The sequence below is a fragment of the Lynx canadensis genome, chromosome A2 (assembly GCF_007474595.2).
Source record: "Lynx canadensis isolate LIC74 chromosome A2, mLynCan4.pri.v2, whole genome shotgun sequence".
Classification (NCBI taxonomy): Eukaryota; Metazoa; Chordata; class Mammalia; order Carnivora; family Felidae; genus Lynx; species Lynx canadensis.
Genome location: NC_044304.2, coordinates 41,207,685 through 41,231,362, shown reverse-complemented (window position 1 = coordinate 41,231,362; position 23,678 = coordinate 41,207,685). Strand labels below are relative to the sequence as shown.

General features: G+C 38.5%; 1 protein-coding gene across 2 annotated transcripts in view; it reads left to right on the top strand.

Annotated features, from left to right (window-relative positions):
• The window catches only part of CNTN3 (contactin 3), a 258,886-nt gene that overhangs the window by 222,024 nt on the left and 13,184 nt on the right, over positions 1-23,678 (top strand). Inside the window, exons 14-19 of one of the 2 annotated variants that reach the window (XM_032592338.1) lie at positions 213-371; positions 471-620; positions 2,533-2,603; positions 3,630-3,864; positions 6,576-6,691; positions 17,627-17,810. In XM_032592338.1, coding sequence (XP_032448229.1) covers positions 213-371; positions 471-620; positions 2,533-2,603; positions 3,630-3,864; positions 6,576-6,691; positions 17,627-17,810 — 915 coding nt within the window. The remainder of the gene's footprint in view (positions 1-212; positions 372-470; positions 621-2,532; positions 2,604-3,629; positions 3,865-6,575; positions 6,692-17,626; positions 17,811-23,678) is intronic. The other variant, XM_032592339.1, reaches the window with a different exon arrangement.

Genomic DNA, 23,678 nt, shown 5'->3' with positions numbered 1-23,678 from the left:
GACTCACATCCAGATTGAATATCTAAAAGCAGAAATGTCAAAAAGAAAAAGTGGTTATTGTATTGCTAGGCAAATGCCCTTCTTCCCGAGTAGTTTTGAAATTAGGATCAGTTTTAGGTATTGAATGGATCATGTGACACATTCTTCACTTTGGTATAAAAGATGACATTTATGGAATTACTACCGAGTGTTTGCATTTTTGTCTTCCTTAGGTTCACCTGGACCACCAGAAAATGTGAAGGTAGATGAAATTACAGATACGACAGCCCAACTCTCTTGGAAAGAAGGTACAGATAACCATAGCCCAGTTATATCCTATTCTGTCCAGGCGAGGACCCCTTTCTCCGTGGGTTGGCAAACTGCCACAACAGGTAAAAGAAGAGAGTCAAATGCCATTGGTACATATAAATGGATTTTAAGTCAGTGCCAAGACATGCAGACTGTCACTTCTCTGATATATTCCTTTTTAGTGCCTGAAATCATTGATGGGAAAACACACACAGCTACTGTAGTCGAGTTAAATCCATGGGTGGAATATGAATTTCGGGTTGTAGCCAGCAACAAAATTGGAGGTGGAGAACCCAGTTTACCCTCAGAAAAAGTAAGAACTGAAGAGGCAGGTTAGTGTTTTTGTTTTCTGAGTAAAATGGGTTAATAGGGTGTGTATTTCCATTTCTCTTGGCACTGGTCTCCAGGCCAGCAGGGAATCAACCTCAAAAATCCATTATTGCAATTATCTGACCTATCTAATGGCAGAACTGGCCATATGGCATTTGTCAAAAGACACTCTTCTAAGTGATTCTAATGTAATGTGACATTTCCAAAAGTTCAGTCCATCATCAGCGTTTATTAGTGCATGTTGAGTGAATATGTTTTTGTCACTTAAGGTTATAATTACTATCTGACATAGTCACCCTGTTAACAAGGGAAATGCTGTTTTCATTTATAACAAGCATTGACAAATTGGTAGGATAATGACATTGGGGAGTTCTGCTGCTAGGAAATCTCATTTTGCCACCATGCTCCATGAATGAGCTCAAGTTACTGGTGATTAGGAATATTTTGACCCCTCAATGATTAAGAGAGAATCATTGTTAAAATTTTATATTTGGGGAAACTATTAGTATTAACCATAAGACTTCTTTTATAATATCCTAACATTGAAACTGGAAATTAGGAAGTGTACATAGTATCACATTATTGAGGCATTTGAGAGAATCAATAGACTTTCCTTTTCAGAATCTTTAATATTAATTAATACTAATTAAAAGGATGTTTGAAGTACAGCTCACATATCACTTTAGATACTAAGCCAAAATAGAAGTCAAGGAATACATTTCAGTAATTTTAATGATGTTTTTTTACTCAGGACAATGCATGTGACATTTCCGGCAGGAATTATGAGAAATAGGGGAACCTTGCTGATCTTTGTAGTCCATTTATTTATTCACACAACACATATTTTTTTTAATATTTATTTATTGACTTTGAGAGAGAGAGTGAACGAGCACGTGAGTAGGGGAAGGGCAGAGTGAGAGGGAGAGAATGAATGCCAAGCAGGCTCCACACTGTCAGTGCAAAGGTGGAGGCAGGGCTTGATCTTACAAACCATGAGATCATGACCTAAGCAGAAATCAAGAGTCAGACGCTTAGCCAACTGAACCACCCTGGTGCCCCCCCACAACACATATTTAAGGAGTGTCTACTGTGTGCTCAGCATGTTCTAGATATGGTGGATACAGCTGGGAACAAAGACCGCCTGCAGTGAACTTCTATTCTAGTTATGTCATAGAACTTAGGAAGCATGAAGTTCTCAGTGTAAGTAAGGAATCTGACACCTGTGTGAGGTTTATAAAGAGCAGGTCTTAACAAGATTTGAGGATTTGAGTCTAGGTCATTTTTTTTTAGGTAAAGCCAATGTTGGCTCACCAGTTAGATCTCTACTGTGGAATATTCCCAAGTTAAATGTTCATGCTGGATTCATTTCCCATCATACCTAGTGAACCACTTTCCCCTGTTGTATTAACCTTTATACAGAGTCATTTTTTTCTTACTATTTGAGGTATTTTGAATCTTTGATAATTTCATGCAAATGTAAATTATTTGATCTCCCCAAAGATACACACACACACACACACATTGCATATATGTTTTATATGATCCAGATACACACATACGCATATGTATAATGTGCCTGGGATCAGATTACTTCAACTATTACAAGTAAGCAACACTGGGGCGCCTGGGTGGCTCAGTCGGTTGAGTGGCCAACTTTGGCTCGGGTCATGATCTCGAGGTCCGTGAGTTCGAGCCCCATGTTGGGCTCTGTGCTGACAGCTCGGAGCCTGGAGCCTGTTTCGGATTCTGTGTCTCCCTCTCTCTGACCCTCCCCCGTTCATGCTCTGTCTCTCTCTGTCTCAAAAATAAATAAACGTTAAAAAAAAAAAAGAAAGAAGCAGCACTGAATCTTCTTTCACATAAGTGTCACCAAATGCAAATAGGGTTTTATCTCTGTGTCTCTAACCTACACAGTTCCAGAAGTGCCTCCTTCAGAAGTCAGTGGAGGAGGTGGGAGCCGGTCTGAGCTGGTGATAACCTGGGATGTAAGTGTCTGGGCACCATCCTCTCCCACGGGGGGTTGTTGTTTGTTCCCACCATGGCCTCCTGAGTGGCACTGGTGGTGGTACTGGAGGGAGTGGTAATGTTAGTAGCTTAAATTTTTGAATGCTCACTCTATGCTGATCACTGTTTCCAGCATTTTGTGTATGGTTTTGTTTTGTTTTGTTTTGTTTTGTTTTCCATTTCACTCTTGGAACATTTTATAGATGAAAACACTAAGGCATAGAGAATATTAAATAATTTGCCCAGGGTCGTTTGGCTGGTAAACATAGGGGTGAGAGTCAAGTCCTGGCTGTTTTCTCTCAAGCTGTCCTCACGGCTTTCCATGCAGCTGTAACCCCACTGACGCACACCCACTGATTCCAGCAGGTGCTTGCTTCCTGGCCATGCTCTCAGCTCTTGTTTTATGTTGTAATTAGAAAAAATTTTAATTAACACATTTGAAGTCAGAAAGCATGAGAATTGGCTGTGTTGTTTGAAGATGTTGATGAAAAACTAGAAAGTTAAGAGATCGTGATGGAGTGTCGGTAGGAATTTTTGACACAATCTAAACACAACTTTGACCTTAATACACTGTTTTTACTTTCTTTTCTTTTTTTTTATAGTTTTACTCCTTTTGTATTTAACCATCTAATCAGTGGGCAATTTCTTTCCTTAGACTCGACATTAGGGATTAGATGATTTTTATTTGATTTAAGAGATGAGGTATATTCAACTAAAAGCGTATCTTATGATACATAAGTCACATTGGAGCTACAGAGTGCTCAAAAAGATTTGAATAACTTTAGAAAATTCTAATTAGTTATCTGGATGGCTATGAAAGAGTGGCATATGTCTGTTTAAAAGCAGCTGACTGTGCCACTGACCTTTTTCTCCTTTTTTTATATAACCGCTTAATACGATGTCAATTATTATTTGATGGCTTTTGCAAAATAATAAGGATTATAGCTCCATTTATTTTTATCTCACTCTCATGTGTAAGGGTGATTTAATATGTCTTTCCTTTGTAGCCAGTCCCCGAAGAACTGCAGAATGGTGAAGGTTTTGGTTATGTTGTTGCTTTCCGTCCCCTTGGAGTTACCAACTGGATCCAGACAGTGGTTACATCTCCTGATACCCCAAGATATGTCTTTAGGAATGAAAGCATCGTGCCATTTTCACTGTATGAAGTTAAAGTGGGTGTTTATAATAACAAAGGCGAAGGACCATTTAGCCCGGTGACAACAGTGTTCTCTGCAGAAGAAGGTATGGAAAACATTTTGATTATATATCAGTTCCAACCTAATAAACCACTTATGCTCCAAAAACTGATTTGGAAGTTCTTTGTGACTTCAGATAAATTTCTTCCAAAGGATAATGACTGAAGTCACAGTGAGATTCACATTTCAGGTGGTAAACATCAACCATGCCTACTTGGAAGTACCAGACTCACTAACTAGTCAGAGGATGTAACTATTGGTTAAAAATCTCTTGATGAGCTGGGGCACCTAAGTGGCTCAGGTGGTTAGGCAGCCAACTCTTGGTTTCTGATCACGTCATGATCTGATGGTTCGGGAGTTTGAGCCCTGAGTCAGGCTCCAACCTGACAGCATAGAGCCTGCTTGGGATTCTCTCTCCCTCTCTCTCTCTCTGCCCCTCCCCCACTGTCAAAGTAAATAACCTTTATAAAAATCTTGATGAAGAGTGCATTCAAGTCCCAGTTTGTGAAGCAAGGAACAACACAGCTTTCCACAACTTTCTTCTTTTGGGGATAAGATTAAGATATTCTCTTGGGAATGCCCTAATCTCAGGTTTTATAGTGTTTCCTGTGACCTGCAAATAGGATTTTAGCAGGGTGGACAGAGAGGACTGGAAGTGTGACATGGAGAGGTGTGTAATGTGCAGACTCGAGAATGTGATGCACCAGCTCCAGCCAGTCCACTCTGGACCCATTCCACTTCTCTGCCTTTCTTCTACACCTGCCCCAACTATGGTATCTCTTTAGAAAATAGTATTATTAGGAGAATCATATGAAATTGCCGTTTTATGGGACAAAAGCAGCTGAATATTGGCTCTCACATGGGGTTCTACTTAATAAGAATGACATAGGGGCGCCTGGGTGGCGCAGTCAGTTAAGCGTCCGACTTCAGCCAGGTCACGATCTCGCGGTCCGTGAGTTTGAGCCCCGCGTCGGGCTCCGGGCTGATGGCTCAGAGCCTGGAGCCTGTTTCCGATTCTGTGTCTCCCTCTCTCTCTGCCCCTCCCCCGTTCATGCTCTGTCTCTCTCTGTCCCAAAAATAAATAAACGTTGAAAAAAAAAAATTAAAAAAAAAAAAAAAAAAAATGACAGGAGCTAACATGTATTGAATACTTACCATCTGCCAGACTTTATCTAATTTGGATTTTCCAAGGAGGAATTACACGTAGGCACTATTATTATTGTCCATTTATACATAAGAAAATGGAAATTTAATAAGAGAAATTCATAGACTTGCCACACTCCATACAGACTTGCTAAGCTACTATTTTAACCCAGAGCCTTCGCTCTTAACCATTCTGAACTCATGAAATGTGATTATACGGTGTCTTCTCTACCCCCAGCACCTTGCAGTAAATTGAAAAACATGGTCCACAGTTGTTGTGTATAAAATAATAAGAAGACTCAATTTTTTTTTAATACCCCCGACACTATTCTTATCCTCTTTTTCTACAGAGTTCGGAGAGAAAAACAAACAGGTAGTATAAACCTTTGCAAAAAAAAAAAAAAAGAAAGCCTTCATATTAATAGCCAGACCCCATTTCCAAGAGTTGCCAAAGATTTTCATTACAAAGGCAGGGATCTGTGGAAAGATGGCAGTTAACCAGGGAGTTTTCAGACACTGCCTACCCTGTGCACTGTGGATTGGAAAGGCTGGCAATTAGAAGGAGGGACAACTACAGACTTTCGCCCTCTCCTCCTCTGCCCTTTCCTCCTTCTGTTACTATTCTTGCCACTAATGATGAGTTCGGTAAAGGTCTTTCTATTTCAAACATCAGAAACAGATTTGACTTATCTGTGAGAAAGGTAAGGGATTTGGTGGAAATATACTAGGACTTATCTAATCAAAGTAAGTTTTAAACAGCACACCTCATAAAGATCATTAATCAGAGAAGCTCTGGGCCTCAGAAACCATCTACCTCTGTAGGGTGTCATGCAGGGTTGACTGACCTCAAGTACTCCTTCCTTATTTGTCCAAACCAAATTTCGAATACTCAGGAGAAAAAAATCCAATAGGTCCTTCCTTGGACCAAGACTCTGTCTCACTATCAAAAAGCATGGCCCAGAAGAAGGATCATTTAACACAGAAATGGATATCAGGGCAGGGGGAGTCTCTGCTCAGAGCTGTGCCCTGAGAGGAGAGAATCACTGTGAGCCCCTAAAGCTGCTAAGAGTTGTTTATTACAAAAGGATCTTCTTGTTGTGTTATAAGTTCTGTGCATGCCTGTCTACTCCTTCAGAACAGTGAACTCCTGGAAGTTGGCCCATCTTACTTGAGTGTGCCCCTGTTATGGGCCTTGAATACAGAAGGCAATCACTAAATGCTTATTGAATACATGAACTCTGTAAAGCATGACTTTGTTTGGCAAAACATAATAAATAAATAAACAGACAGCCTTTGTGGGCATAGGAGTGCCCAAGCAAGAGCTGTGGGATGAAGGGGAGAGAACAAAGGAAAAGAAGGGAAGAAAAGGTACCAAGAAAAAAAGTACAACAGAGGAAAGAACAGGTTCCTGTGGCTGTTTAGCAAGGAAAAGCCCATTGACTCCCAAGGAATGGAAATAGACCAAGACATGGTTCATGTTTTCAAATAATTTTATAATCTACTTAGTTGAATTTTCAAATACATTATAGTACTTTTTTGAAAACAAAAGCTTCAATAGATTTTTGAATTAAGTACCAAAATAATAACTGTATTTCACTTTCTGTTGCCAAACAGAGCCTACAATAGCTCCATCTCAAGTGTCTGCAAATAGCCTGTCTTCCTCAGAAATTGAAGTGTCATGGAACACCATTCCTTGGAAGTTAAGCAATGGACATTTACTTGGCTATGAGGTAATTTCTTTTAAAACTAATTAGACTGTGTATGTATGTTGCTGTGGTACCTTGTCTCCTTTAATTTAAACTTCTTTTTAACAATGACATCTTAACTAAAGTCTGACTTTTATTGAAATTTTACCACCACATTGTCCCATGTGATTATCAGTGGATATTGAGTTTAACTCAACGAGTTGAATGAAAATAACTTGGGATAGAAAAGGAAAAAAAAAACAGTAATATGGAAGGAGATCATATATCAATCAGATGGGCTAAATCTTTTAAATAGATTGCCTAGAAAATAAGAATGAGATTGAACTGCATTATTAAGTTCAAAAATATTTATGCCAACAGGAAAACTCTTTCCTCCAGCTCTTTGTCTTACTTTTTTGGTGGCCTTGTTACATTGCACTCTTTTAGGTTCTTGAGAAGATAGCTGTCTGTAACTTAATTCTTGCCTTCAGTCTGGGACCTAATTCTTACTTTCAAAGAACTCTGTTTGGGGGCACCTGGGATTAAACATCCAACTCTCGGTTTCAGCCTATGTTATGATCTCAAGATTTTGTGAGTTTGAACCCTGTCTTGGGCTCTGTGCTGACAATGCTTAGCCTGCTTAGGAATCTCTCTTTTTGCCCCACCTCTCTCTCTCTCTCTCTCTCTCTCTCTCTCTCTCTCTCTCTCTCTGTCTCTCTCTCTCTCTCTCTCTCAAAATAAACTTAAACTTTAAAAATGAAAAGTAAGCAGACACAGAGAAAATGGAAAACATTCCAGATTAAGGAAGGCATGTTGGAGAAGTAGAGGAGTAGAAACTCGCCTGCAGAAGAAAGTTCCTGTGGGAAGGACAACTACAGATAGACACAGGAGAGCCAGGCTCCAATGGCTTTGAATGTTGAGAAGAACCATCCAGACTGGGTGCCATGTTTAATAGGGAACAATTGGAAGTGGGAGCAGTTGAGCTGAGAACTCACAAGATGAAAAGTCTTAAGACTTCTCTGACAGTGATATTGCAAGAGTTACGGTTATGATTTCATCCCGACCCACAGCCATCTTTTTTGGAAACTTCCCTCACGTTTGTAACTCCTGATTCAGTGACAGGTTTTCACAGGCACATTTGCAACACAGGACCATAGATCCCACCACTTGCCTATGTAACCTCAAATTATTGCACCACGGTGGCCATCAGAACCATAGACAGTTAAGCTGAGCTAGTCAGATTCTTATTTGATATGTTGCACTAAGCAATATAGAGATTGTAATCACTGAGTGTAATGCAGTGATATGTCGAATTTAGGACTCGGTTAAGGCTTCTCAAGTGAAGGCCGTGGGCAAGCAGGACAAAGCTGGTCTGCAGAGATGAGATGGAACAGACATATTCCCATACAACTCCAGTGAATGGAGGAGACAGGGACCCGTGAAGGCTTAGAGAAAGCAACACAGAATACCTCTTTGACAATTGTGCAATTCTTAAGTCACCTCACTGTCTTCTTTTTCATAATGGCACCTTGCCCTTCTTTTCAGTAAACTCCCTTTATATTTGAACTTAGAGAGTTTCTGTTTCTGGTAACCAAACATTGACTTGAATAATATTAATGATAACATAGAGAAAAGGTAGACTCTAAAGCAGTGATGCTCTAAGAGGGCACCATGTGCTACCTGTACCAGAATTACGCAAATTTTTGCTAAAGTTGAACCCCCAGAGCCCTCCCTGGACTCCCTGAACCCAAACATCTAGGAATGAGTCTTATTAATGTATATTTTTAGTAGGCATCCATAGGGAAATATCTTCTTGCCCCTTAAACACAGGACACTCAGGTCCTGACACGAAGAAACTTAATCAGAGACAGAGCTGCCCAGACTTAAAGAAGTAAAACCCCACACAGATACAGCAAACCAACTTTATCAGCATCTTAAAGGAAGCCAAGAACATTTAGTTGGAAAGTTCCTTTAATTCCAGGACAGTGGATGGAAGCACTGAAAGGTGGTGGGCAGCCCGTGGTAGCTCCCAAATGATTACAGCAATGGCATTGTTGGGACAGATAGGTCAGATGAAAGGAAATGCAAAGGAAAGTAGTTCTGAGCTCAAACCTGTGCTAAACCCTGACTCTGTCATTCCCTGGATGTGCTAGAAAAGTTGCATAAACTTTGTGAGCCTCATTTTCCTCACCTGCAGAATGGTGCAGTAGTTGGCTCAACCTCATTAGGATTTGGGGAGTATTGAATGATACTAGACACTTAGTATGCTTTTCACAGTTTCTGGCTCATAATAATAAGCAACACGTAAGTACACGTCATATCTCAGAAGAATTTTGAAATATCAACCCTTGGAATTTTCCCCAGTAAATATCCTCAAGCAGTTCTTCAACTCTAAGCTTCTTTGCCTCCAGAGAGTTTATGATGGTTGTGAAGAGAAGTTGCCTGTAAGAGCCCTTTCTTCCTAGCTTCCTAGATTCCAAAGCTCAAGCCCTTAAGGAGCTAGTTTCATCTATCCTGGAGGGTAAGAAGAGAGAAATGCCACTGAGGAAAAAATACAAGAGAAATTTTGGGTGACCTTGGTGGAAACAAACATCTGAGGCTTATGGCCTCATAGCTTTCTATCTGGCAGTGTCCATGTTGGTAGCAAGACCACAAGGAGGGAACAGATGTATTTCCCATATGCAGCAATGATCACTGATTTCCCATTTTCCAAGCACCGTCCAGGAACTGACGGGATCAAACCAGTGTAATACTAAGTTTTCTTGGCGAGGGTGTGGGAATAGGGACCCCCGCAGTGATTGAGGTTGAATTTCCCATTAGCTGAGTGGGATATGAAGCTCCATGGTTAAATCAAATTAACTTAAAGAAAATTTAAGAAAAAAACATATTTTGCATGCCTAAAAAAGTAGATGGAGATGCACATCCCCCATTCATAACTTTGTCATTTACAAACCATTACACAGGATCATAATTTGAGAGCTGGTTGTAGTTTGTGAAATAGTTAAGAGAAATAAGCAAGGGAATATGTGGAAAAGGGCTTTGTGGGTTTTCAAGCACCACAGCAAAGCTAGCTGTTGCTGGCAATTGTTTGGCAGCATAGAGGCAGAGAGATGTTAATTTTGCAATATATAAATTTAAGCTGATAAGAATAGTCTATAAGAGGGGCGCCTGGTAAATAAACATTAAAATTTTTTTTAAAAAGGGATGTCTGGGTGGCTCAGTCGGTTGAGTGTCTGGCTTCAGCTCAGGTCATGATCTCACAGTTGATGGGTTCGAGCCCCATGTTGAGCTCTGTGATGACAACTCAGAGCCTGGAGCCTGCTTGGGATTCTGTGTCTCCCTCTCTCCCTGCCCCTCCCCGGCTCACACTCTGTCTCTGTCTCTCTGTCTCTCAAAAATAAATAAACATTAAAAAAAATTTTTAAACAAAAAATAAAAAAGAGGGGTGCCTGGGTGCCTCAGTCAGTTAAGCATCCAGCTCTTGATTTCATCTCAGGTCATGATCTCACACAGTCGTGAGATTGAGCCCCGCATCAGGCTATACACTGGGCGTGGAGCCTGCCTAAGATTATTTCTCTCCCTCTCCCTCTCCCTCTGCCTCTGTCTCTCTCTTTCAAAAAAAAAAAAAAATGAATATTCTATAAGAAAGCTGAACCATACCTCTGTTGGTCATGTCAGGAAAGAGAGAGTAATCGAATGAAAGAGAAAACCAAATAATGCAAGTAGAGCCAGCATAGTATCTTACAAAGTCCACACCATCTTAGAATGAGACAGACTTGCATTCATCCCCACTCGGATCGAATGGAAGCTCCATAAGGGACGTGGAACTCTGCTGGTTTATTCAGTGCCAAGAGTCCTATCTGGTACATAGGAGGCATGCAAACAATATGTGTTGATTGGATAAATGCAGTTTTGACTCCACTCTCTTACTGCTGTGTGGCCTTGAACAAGTTATTAAAGCTCTCCAACGTTCAGTTAAAATAAAGATGGTAATAGTAAATAACATACTGCATCACTGGAGAATCAAATGAGATAAAGCCGTTACTGTCAAAATGGCCCAGAGAGACTTGGGCTTTTCTCTGTTTTGAGTATTGGTCATTGGGATGAGATTTCTTTGGGGGAAAAAATTTGAAAAGCAGTGAAGAAATATGGAAACAAACATACAGTGACTATTGTTTCTGTTGGTGCTGTTGTTGCCGTTGGGGTAGGAAGCAAAAAATGAGACAGGCAATGAGAAAATGGGACTTCCTTGAAATTAATTGTGAGTTGGGGTGCACTGGCTCTGCCCTGGGTATATAAAGAACAGCAGACCTAATATCCAAATGCGGCATGGATATGCATGTTGAAAGGAAACAACTAGTGAAAATGTCTTTCCCGAGTGCTTGTTAGGTAGGAAGGCAAAGAAAACAAACTAAGAGAAAGATAGACTAATCGGGAAAATCTTAAGAAATAATTTATATAGTTACACCAAGATAAGAATATATATTTTCTTAGGTTCAATAATGACTCAAGCATTAACATGGAGAGACAAACGACTTAGCAGAGTGTTTAATTACCAGTCATGTGGCTAACTTTCTGGGTTGCAGTTTCCCCAATATGGCTTTAAAATTGTTAATAGCTCCTGCTTTTCTCTCATCTCAGTGAGGGTTGATCATGTGCCACCTGGCATGCTGAGCACACATCATCATTAGCATCTAGACTAATTTTCTTTCTGATTTGACCAAGTAGTAGTTGAGGAGCTCATTTCCCTGGGCTCCAATTTATTTCATCTGCTAAGCTATAACACTCAGGCTCAGATCTTTTCTTGTGCCCTTTGGATAGGAACAAGAGATACAGATGTGATAAAGAGGATGCGGCATGTTTAAGTTCATGGGTAGCGGGTGCCGGAGGAGCAAAAGCTCCAAAGTTAGAGCATAATATATACCATCAGTTTCTTTAAAGCCATTATGTGTCTTGAAAAAATAAAAGTTGGGAGAATGACCTTGATAAGTGATTGAAACAGAAGTCTACAAGTGTGAAATAATACAGATTAGCATATTTGGAGGAAGCCTAGTAGATTTTTTTTAAAGTGTATGGGGGGGAGCATAACCAAAAATGTAAGCAAAATGCCAAACTGTAACTTCACTGGTACCTTCGTCCCGCCTCCTGTTCTAAATAGCTCTACACAATGTGCTTAGTTCCTAACATTGTAATTACAATGGGAAAAGATGTCAAATATTTGAGTAATTTTTGGAGAGTATGAAAATTCTGTCAGAAAAAAAGAAATATGTATTGAGTCTAATTCCTTACTATCAGGCAAAGAATTAACTTCATCTTAGAATGAGTTGAATGTCCATAGGAAAATTGGAGAGAGACAATTAAGATATATTTAAACAATTAGAAATCAGGCAAAAATGAATTCAAGTAAATGAAATGTAGAACTTTGGCTCAGGGGAAGGATGGGTTATGCTAGAGAGAACAGCAACTAGTGTGTAAGTGAGGGTTGCCCAAATGGAGTTGTGTGTGTGTGTGTGTGTGTGTGTGTGTGTGTGTGTGTTTCAGATATAACTGACATACAACATTATATTAATTTCAGGTATACAACATAATGAGTCGATATTTGTATATATTGTGAGATGGTCACCGCAGTAAGTCTGGTTAACTAACATCCATCACCACACATACTTACAAATCTTGTATGCATGCGATGAGGACTTTTAAGATCTACCTTTGCCATTACCATTGCTTTACATTAGGTCCCCATGACTTTTATTTTATAACTGGAAGTTTGTGTTCTTTATTAGACAAAGGTGATCCCTAGAAAACTGGGTCTCAGCGTTGAGGGATCCAGGGGAATAAATATCTCAGCCTCTCTCCTCCCATATTCTCATCTGCCTTCCGTTGGCCAAATCCAGTGAGAAGCCAGGGCCAGGGGTCGAATAGCACACAGGTCATCCTGAGAGCTGAGAACCAATTAAAGAAGAGTAGAAGACAGATCTGGATTTGTGTTCTAAAACACTGTTGACTGCATTTTTGCTGCCTTATGTTTATTTAAGTATGTTTGGTGTCTAACAGCTAAGTTGAAATATTTGTCACTCTGAAAATCTTTAAGCATACACAAAATTATTTTAGTCTATTAAAATAGTATTTCTGACTTAATATCTGTATTTTAATGGCTGAAAAAGTGCCGTTTTTTCAATAGATTATTTTTATAAATTGCATCTTGTGTTAAGTTTTAATTAAGTGAAATCCTTTGAGGAATGATATTAAGGACTCCTCACAGCAGGGACATCAGTTTTTGGAAGGACCAAATTACTTGCAGAAACAGAGGTAGCATTTTAAATCCTGACATTCCTCAGGTTTGTTTCTGTTTACTTATACAGATAAAAATATTTTGGCTTGTGATATGGTTTTATGGTTCTGAAGAAAAATAATTATTTTATCTCCTCAAGCAGTTAGAATTCCAGTGTCTCGGGGTGCCTGGGTGGCTCAGTCGGTTAAGCGTCCGACTTCAGCTCAGGTCACGATCTCACGGTCCGTGAGTTCGAGCCCCGTGTCGGGCTCTGGGCTGATGGCTCAGAGCCTGGAGCCTGTTTCTGATTCTGTGTCTCCCTCTCTCTCTGCCCCTCCCCCATTCATGCTCTGTCTCTCTCTGTCTCAAAAATAAATAAACGTTAAAAAAATTAAAAAAAAAAAAAGAATTCCAGTGTCTCATAGATGCACAGAATATTAGGATTGAGTACTTAGCTTGGTGGATGAAAGGAAAAAACCATCTCTTCGTCTCTGCTGTATCCGCCAAACACTTCTTACACCAAATATGTGAGGGGTTTTCTCTACACTGATCAATTCTCTGATGTCTGTTGGGTGTCCTAAAATTCAGTTCAGTTCTGACACCATAAACCTGGAGTTAGCTTCAGATCCCACAAATTAAGGGCTAAGTTCCTAAGACTACCTGCCTCCCCCACACATACACTTCAGATGCGTCTAGTACGTCTGATTGGCTGAAAATCAGGGGTTCCACAACCTCCTCCTTGGGTTTGAGATCTTGCCGGTACGATTCACAAAACTCAGGAAAGCGCTTTATTTACTATTATCTGTTTATCATAAAGGATACGACAACCAAATGGAAGAGATTCATAAGACGTGGTGTGGGGGAAGAGGCACAGAACTTCCATGCCCTCTCCAGGAGCTCTACCGTCCCAGTACCTTGGTGTGGTCACCAAGGCTTTCTGAACCCTTCCGGGAGGGCTTCTCATGAAGGCTTCACTACCGAGGCATAGAAGATTAAATCGGTGATATTTAGTCAACCTGAGTAACTCAACCTCTAGCCTCTTGTCAGTAGGTGGGGCTGCAAGTTCCCACCCTCAAATTATAAGGTTGGTCCCCCTGGCAACCAGCCCCTTTCTTAAGGTATCCTGCAGCCACAGATAGCTCATTAGCATACATACTGACACATCTCTTTGGAGATTCCAAGGGTTTGGAGCGATCTGTATGCCAGGAAACCTTGGCAGAGACCGAATATATATCTCAGTATGTCCTAGTGAATCTCTGTAGTGGGAAGGATGGAGATGGCATTGGTTCAAATCATCCAGCAATACTGAATGCTTAGTGTGTGCAGGCTTTGCTGTGAGTGGTAGAGCTGTGGTAATGACCAAGACAGATACTGCTTCAGATGTGTGTCCCCAGCTTGGCATCTGCCTCTCCGGCTGTCCTCCATGCCCAGAAATGCAGTGGTTTCTCTTCACAGGTGCACACTCTGCACTAGCAAACCAAGGCACAGTGACACACAGCTGTTCAAGAGGGTGAACTATAACTCAGGTCTATCGTGATAGGAAAATGTTGAGAGCCAGCTAGTCTTATCACGCTGTCCTTTGCAGTAGATTTACCTTTTATTTCCCTCCCACACACCAAACTCAGAGTTTACTTTGTGAAAATTTCTGTGTGTCTTCAGTTCTGGACATTTTATTTCTCGGACATTTTATTTTCTCTTTTGATTGTTGCCTTTTCCTTAATCCTTCCTGGAACTTGGGTTGGAACTTCTCATTTGACTTCAATATCTCTTAACTTTGTTTTCATTATTTTTTATTTTTTTCTCCATGTTCAGGGTTTATTAAATCTCCTTTCCATCATGTAGTCTTCAGTTTAATTCTGTCACTGATTTTACTTTTTAATACTGTATTTTTCTGGTATTTTTCAAATACACCCAATTTGGGTTTGTTTTTAATCTTCTATTCTTGGCAAATACAGACTCAGTTCCTTCTTTAATAAATCTGGACATTTTAAATATACTTATTTTAAGATCCACTTCAGATCACTATCTTGTAGCTAGTCTCCCACTAGTTGAATCTCCTAAGTTTCTTTCTTGTTAGCGGGTTCTTCATGTGTTTTCTAATATTTTTCTCTGCTCATCTTTAGTAGATGCAACTTTCATGTTCTGTCTTTGTTACATTAACTCTTTTACACCAAATATAACATATATTTATGTATGCATATATATTTATATATACACATATATTTCTTCTCTATCATCTTTTTTTTTAATTGAAGTATAGTAGATGCACTCAAAACAGTTATATTTGCAGAGATTTTCCTTCAATGTAGATATTTTTCCTTTCTTCTTCCCTGCATTGTGGTTATGTCTATAAAATCTGAATTAGCACAGAGTGATATTTTGTTTTCTCAGGTGTAGGACTTTTACCCAGAACACAGCTGGGAGGAAAGACATGGTCTTAGTCTTTAATAAAAGATAATTTTCCCTCCTTTATTTTTCTTACGTTATTTTTTCCCTTTCCCTCCTTTGAAAAAAGACTATCGGGGCACCTGGGTGGCTCAGTTGGTTGAGAGACCGACTTCAGCTTATGGTTGGCGAGTTCCAGCGCTGCATCGGGCTCACTGCTATCAGCACAGAGCCCACTTCAGATCCTCTCTCCCCCTCTCTCTTTGCCCCTCCTCCACTCATTCTCTCTCTCTCCCTCCCTCTCTCTCTCTTTCTCGAAAATAAATATTTTTTAAAAATGTAATTATCAACCCTTATAAATATTCTTGACCAAAAGTTTATAGAACACAATTGATTAACTACTCACAGAAAATTGGGAATATTAATGTACTGCCTTATTTCTTTATGTTTGAGTTAATACACATATATTCAATTTTTTAAGTAAAGCTATGTAAGAAGATTATATAATCAGTTCTAACTAATATATTCCAATTTGGCGCAAATTTTCTCCATTGTCTATATATTTCTAATATATGTCAGAGACTTAGATCTAAAAATAAATCTCTCATTCTGGTACATGGAGTACTTCAGAAGCATAGTGCTATCAAGGACTTTTAAGTGCTTTCTATAAATTTATTAACGATATTCTTTATGCCAATTGAAAATTATTTTCATTTCTTCTTTGAATTAGTCATGTAAGGAACACTTCTGTAGACAACTTATATTGAAGTGATTTGACATACCAGAAAAAGAGTGGCATGTAAGAAGAGGCCAGATTGCCCTGATTGAGTTACTTAACTCCTGAATGCCTCTGCCGTCCCATCTGTTGATATTTTAATAACTCATAATTTTGTGATTTGCCACCCCCCAATCTATGCTATATCAAAGGCCACAAGTCAATCTGTCTGTAACATTTTTTTTTTAATTACTGGTTATGTGTCATTCTTCGTTACTAAGTAGATAATGCTTTCAAGGGGAGGGAATGGTGTCTTGCCATTTGGGAGTTGTCTGAACCTACCACTACCTAGTATTTATAATTGTTGAGTTCAGAATGTATGCCAGTTTTTGGTATCCATTAGCAATTTACTTAGCTGTGGCTCTATAAAAGACAGTTCTTTTGCATGTTATCTTTAATTAATGAATAAAATCCGTGGAGTTTTCATTTATGATGGTAAATGGGGTCTGTTAAGATATGTGGATTTTTTTTTGCTAACATGTCATCATCAACTTTCAGTGTTAATCCAGTGCTTTAAAAGTGTAGAAACTACATATTCAAGTTAGTCCTGATCATTTGGGCTTATATTCTTCTTTTGAGGTTTTTATAAAAATTAACTCATTTCCAAAAGAAATGCGCATACACCTATATATGGATGAACACAGCATTTTACCTGAGTTTAAGGGGTCCTATATATAAATATAATGTGAATAATAGAAATATAAAAATATAAATAAACACACATATACATGTGTATGTATATGCATGCATATGTATATACATATATACATACATGTAGGGAAATAATTGTTCTCATGTAATATTTCTGGGAAAAGTATTATTCTTTCTAATAAAGCATAGTAATACTTTAGAGATAGGGAACATGTATTTTTATCATATTTTTCCTACCGTTATTTGTTTTTTTAATTAAATATCCTCCTTAACTTACTTTATACTTTATACTACATATGCATTTATCTTTAACATCTCATCATTTTGCACAATTCATAACTATGTCAGTGGCTTTCCTTTTCTCCTCCACAGCTCTGCGTGCACAGGTGGGATTGTTGACAGCTGGCCATCACTGTAGAACAATCCAGTGGCCAGCTGGCTTTTGGATAGTCCTTTCTCTGACAGTTCACTTTCTTCACAGAGGGAACCTCCACTATCCAGTGGAGGTTCATGAGGGCTGTCAGCATTCTGGAGTTGAGCTCGGTCCTGGCTGGTTAGGGCCTGAGAAGTGAGAGCAGCTTGCTCTTTTAAATTTCTGGATTTCACCCTCTTTTCCCCTTTATAAGCTATAGTCTGGTAGTATTTAGCACTTACTCTCTTTGACTTTATCTGGCTTCTTTGTGTACTTGTTTATCCTCTGTCTTCTTTTGGAGTCCCTTTTTGTCTCACTTGATAACCTAATGGAACACCTAGCGCATAGTAGGGCCTTAATGAGTCTATGTTCGAATAGTTGAATATAAATACGTTACAGTACCGATCTTAATGAAAACCACCTAATATAAAAGGTGGTATTGTTTGTGTCAGCGTTTTGCATCTTTTCTGTTTTTCTGTCTACCAGGTGCGGTACTGGAATAAGGGAGAAGAGGAATCGTCGAGCAAAGTGAAAGTGGCGGGAAATGAGACATCAGCCAGACTCCGTGGCTTGAAGAGTAATGTGGCATATTACACAGCTGTCCGGGCTTACAACAGTGCTGGTGCTGGTCCCTTTAGCACCACGGTGAATGCAACCACAAAGAAAACTCGTACGTATATTCCGATTTTTTGAATGGTAAGGAAGTAGTTTATGATAGCCTTCTTTATCATTTAAAATGGACAACCCAAGTCCCTAAGCACAATGAATATTACAAACCTGGTTCCAAATGCTTGTAAACTGCAAGTCACCCTTGTCTTTGTCTTTGTGATATCCCTGAATCTTCATATAGAAACCCAAATGAAAATATAAATGTGTACCTTTTGAAAAAATCTTAATGTGAGATGTTTACTCAAGTCTATCTACTTTTCTTTTAAAATTAGTAAACTTAGGGGCACCTGGGTGGCTCAGTCGGTTAAGCATCTGACTTCAGTTCAGGTCATGATCTCATGGTTCATGGGTTCGGGCCCAGTGTCAGGCTCTGTGCTCACTGCTCAGAGCCTGGAGCCTGCTTTGGATTCTGTGTCTCTCTCTTTCTCTCTGCTCCTCCCCTGCTCGCTCTCTGTCTCTGTCTCTGTCTCTGTCTCTCTCTCAAAAATAAATAAACATTAAAAACTAATAAAGTAAGTAAACTTAGTTTACTTTCATGTTTTTTTAGTTCCCCAAAGCTTGATGATTTCTGGTAAACATGAATAAGTTAAAGTTCACACCGAAGAGTCGAGAGTGATTTTCTTCCTTTTTTTTTTTTTCTTTCCCACCTTATTCAAAAGATGGCAATGTGCATTAAAAAGTTACCACCAGAAGTTGTTGGTCCACATGAATATACTGATATTTTAAAAAATATAATCAGAGATGTCAGTGTTGCATTCAACGCTGAGTCTTTGTTAGCTAAATATTCACAGGTAAATTCACAAGCATCATTTACAAACTATACATAACTTGGCTTTAAATTAGACCACAGGAAAATCAGTGATTTGCAATTCCATAGTCTCCCGCATATATATCAATGAAACTGATAGCACAAGTATATTTTTAATCAGTGTATTAATAACTTCTTGCAGTACAACCATTTGAATTGTCCTTATCCTTGTAATCATCATAGCTGATAATAGTTAAGAACGTTCTATGTCCCAGGTGCTTTACATGCATTCCCACATTTAAACTTCCTAACTACCAGATGAGGTAGATATCATTATTTTTTCCCATTGTACAGGTAAGGAAAGTGGGCATGACAGATTAAGTACTTTTAACATAATAATGCATTACTTTTATTTACAGAAAACTATTTTTTTCTTGTTTTCAAAATTTATTAACTCAGTGAAAATGTTTGCTTAACTGGCTTCATATGAGAATGAGACATTAATTTTGCTTGATTTCTAGTTTCATTACTGCATTTCTCTCGCCATATATAATATCCAAATTTTTGTGGAGAATATACACTTATTAAATAAAATTGCTAAGTATACCAATAATATAGGACACTCAGTAAATTGAGTGTCCAACTCTTGATATCAACTCAGGTCATGATCCCAGGGTCATGGGATCGAGCCCTGCATTGAGATGCCCTAAGCATAGAGCCTGCTTGAGATTCTCTCTGCCTTTCCCTCTGCCCCTGTCCCCAGCTTGCACTGTCTCTCTCTCTCTCTAAAATAAAATAAAAATAAATTTTAGTAAAAATTACACCAATAATATAAAATTAAATATAATTGGCTAGCATTGTGGATAAGTTAAAATACATATAAAACATAATTCTACTACTTTAGATTTTAATTAGCCAGTGTTAATTTAATCAGTGAAGTTCACATGTTCATCTTTGTATTATCTATATAAAAGAGAACTTGGTAACCAATTTAGTATAATGAGATTGCAGAGCAAAAGTTTAGCAGCAAGCCATTATAAATCTTTGATGGCATACATGTACAAGCAACCAATACATGTCATAATTCAGTATTATCCCTCACTAATTATTAGGAGAATCCTGACCCAATCTTTTACTCATACTACACATCTAGGGTTAGATGAAGGAGTATTTGGTTTTGGAAATACTTGAACTAAAAATATTCGGTGTTTAGAACTTCTTGCTAAATATGTTTGGTATTCTCAGTAACAATTCTGAATTAGTAAGATTTAAATATACATCATCATTTATATATTCAAAGCACAGCATCAATCAAAAATTCTGATTGCAAGAAGATATGCAAACAAGTTTATTTGGCTCTTTCCTCTGACTTAATAATTGATGTGATTACTTGCTAGAAAATTATGATTGTAAAAGCCAGTATGACATCATGGAATCAGTGAGGAACTTAGCAAATTGGTAAGGCACACGGAAAAGACTTACAGATCAATAAGAATATTATGATAATGTACAATGAGTGAAATAAAACTGTAAAAAGAAGCAAAACCCTTGTATGATTTAGGTGTAAAATATAAATACCCAGTCTAAAGTAGAAGTTTGCACCAATCACGATGGTGATTATGATTTTAAAAGCTCACACTTACTGCGTAATTTGCTGTGACTGTTCTAGATATGTTTCATGTATTGATTCTCAGTTCTCACAGCAACACCATGGGTTGGAAGGTGATGGTAGCTTCTCGTCAAGGATGAGGATGCTGTGGCATATAGAGGTTGTATGACTTTGCTGAGACCACAGACTAAGTAGCAGTATAGGCAGTATAGGCATCCAAACATAGGCATCCAGACATAGTCTTAATCAGCGTGATATCCTCTCTTTCAACCATATAATTAGGATATCCACGTCCCGTTTAACACCAGTATTTACTGGGATTTTACTCCACGCTTCGGAAGTGGGTAAGGTGATCAAAGATAGACTGGACTCCTTTGTTCACAGAGCTTTTAGTCTGACGGAAATCCCAACAATTGAATGAAATCCCTCTGAACGTGATGCATCCCTATTGCTGCAATTGAATGGGAGTGTGCGTGTTGATCTGTAAGTGTTATTAGGGGAAAATTTCCTATATTGGGTGGGAAATGCTTAGAGATAATTGAAATCCTTAATTATTCTAAGTTTGGATATAAATAGCATGTGTTAATTTTTCAATTTTATTTTAATAACTTTTCTTTAAAGGTACAAAAATGCAAGTAAAACAGAATCCTTTAAAGCCGGTGTTATTACTGTTACTGGGAGCTCTTAATAGCCATCCTAACCTTTGACGTGGATTTAGCTTCAAATCCTATTTAAGAATTTTGGTAAGGTTTTTGTGATTATCTCTCTGAAGAGCATTATCATCATGCTTCAGGCATAAAGAACTAGCATAACATCTTTGATTCCTTTCTTGCTACCTGTTTTCCCCTCTGGATTGTAAACTTTATGGGGAAAGAATCCTTCTGTGTCTTGTTCATCCAGCCCCAGTACCCAGCATGGCGCTAGGAACCACTCATTAAATATTGAGTGGGTAGCTAATTGGAGGAATGGCATCTAAAGAAGCAGGCCAGCCTGAAGTACTATTATAAATCAAATATACTTCCTCTTGACTGAGCATTGTGAATTCAAAACACTTACGGTAGTCTTTTACCATCTTGCTTAAAATGTGCAAGTTTCATATACTTGTAATCATGGAATGCAATATGCAAGACTTTATAGCAGTACGGATCTTGTGTGATTATTTTTGATTAATGTAAAATAATACAAGGATTCTCAAGTTAAATACTGTAGCTTCCATTAAACACTTAATTTTTGATATCCAAATACTTGGTGTTTTTTGGAAGCATTTTGAAGGTAATTAGCCTCTTTAAGTAATCTAAGATGGTTACTTGCAACCCAAGGAGAGCTAACTCTTAAGAACATCTTGTGTCTAAAGGCACTGATGAAGAAAAATTGCAGATGGCATGTAAATGATGAAATTTCTTGGCTTCTAAAAGGAAACAGACTGAGAATTTTATGTTCAGAGATTGCACAAAAGAATTTGTAGGGCAAATATTCTGCTTTGTATAACTAAAAAGTCAAGTGGTAATCCTGGCTTTCAGTATGGATGGATTCAGCACTCAAACAGCGTCCTCAAGAATCATCTAGTAAGACCTCAAACTGAATATTCCTAAAACTAAATTCTTGACTGCTCCATCCACTCCATTTAAGACATTTCCTTTCTACAGTATTCTCTATCTCAGTGAATTAAATCCCAGTGTTTCAGTTGCTCAGGCCAAAAATCTTGGAATAGGCCTCAACTCTTCTCTTTCTCTCAACCCCAACAACTGATTCAGAATCGGACTTGTGCAAGCATCCACCACATCATATTGCTTTCACAAGCTGCAGATCCTCACAGGGATCAGGGCAGTGACCCCTTACTGCTCAGCCTGTTTCCACCCTTGCCTCCCTAAGGCCACGGTGATGCTCAGGCTGTCCCCTTTCATCTCACTTCAGATAAGTACTAAATCCTTATAATGCTCAACAAAGCTTTATATGATTCATCCTCCAAATCCTCCTCTGACTCATTTTCTATTTTCTTCCTCACTCATTGTACTTTCACTTCAGAGCCTGTGCATTTGCTGTTCCCTCTGCCCAGAAGCCTCCTTCTCCAGGCATCCAAATGGCTTACTCTGTCATCTCTTTCAGATCTTTGCTCAAATACCAGCTCGGTGCCATCTGACCGCCATATTTAAAAGTGCATCCCTCATCTCCTGACACTGTTTCCTTCCCTGCTTTGTTCTTGGGCAGAGCACTGACAACTACCACACATTCTGGAACTTGTCCTTATTTATTTGATTATTGTCTCTCCAGCTTGCTTTGAGTGGAAGGCAAGGTCCTTCAGGGCACAGATTTCACCTGTTTTGATCATAACTTTATCCTCAGAGCTCTGTCTCCACTGTTAAAGTAATCATAGTTGGTGCCCAATAATATTTGTTGAACAGATAAGACTCTCCATCTCTTGGTTCTGTTCAGTGGTGGAATCATTTTCACCATGTTCCCTTTTCAGGATAGAAGTATTGCAGTTAGCACCTCAAGGCTTATTTCTGTCAAAGAAACACCCTGGGAAAAGTAGACCGCTCCTTCCTGATAATTCCATTCAGAGCTAAGGATGGTTCTTCTTGGCCTATCCCAGAACCAGTTGTTACAACCAGTTGATAGAAAACCTTCACAGGCCTGGCCTGAATCACATACCCAGACCTCACCCTGGAACAAGGGGAACCTGTATTTTTATGCCTTCAGTGATGATTATGCGTGTATGTCCACTTGAGAAAACAGAATAATATTAAGTGGTACAACATTTTGCACTTGAGTTTTTGCTTTTCTAAATACAATGTTTATCCATGTAAGTTGAGCTAAAATCAATTACCTAAATTTATGGAAACCAATTAAGTGTGTCCTCAGGAAATGAAAAGGTATGTGAGTAAAACAAACACACAAAGAATATGAGTAAGAATATTTCAGAGGTTTTTGATAAAATGAATATTCCTGCTTCAAATACATAATTTGGAAGTTCTAGAATTTTTGTATATATAATTTAATTAGATAATTATCCACTCTACGTTATGACTTAGGAAATATATCCATGCAAAGTTTCCCAAATTTTATATGTGATCTGTCTTCTCAATTTTTGCCATTTTTGTGGGCCTCTTCTAATATGCACCTAACAACTTTTCTTAAAAATTAACATACAATTTTTGCTTTCATAAACTTAAAAATAAAGCAGAAACTAACTTTCAGAGTATGGAAACTAGTGTCATTGCCATAAACAGCTACTAACAAAATAATAAGTTAAATAGTAATAATAGTAAATACAATGAAAAAATAAGTCACTCTATTCTTAATACTAGGATCATGTTCTTCCCTGATCAGGCCTCTAAACCTGCTTCCTCTTTGTTTATGATGTTAGTAGTGAAAGGAGGTTAAAGACCTAGTATCCTCAAATCCAACTTTCTCTTCAAGCTAATGGGAAAAGTAAAGGGAATTTCTCTCTAGATGACTTAATGTTATTTGTTGAATTGGTTTTATTCTTAAAGGTTATTTAATTTGAGAGA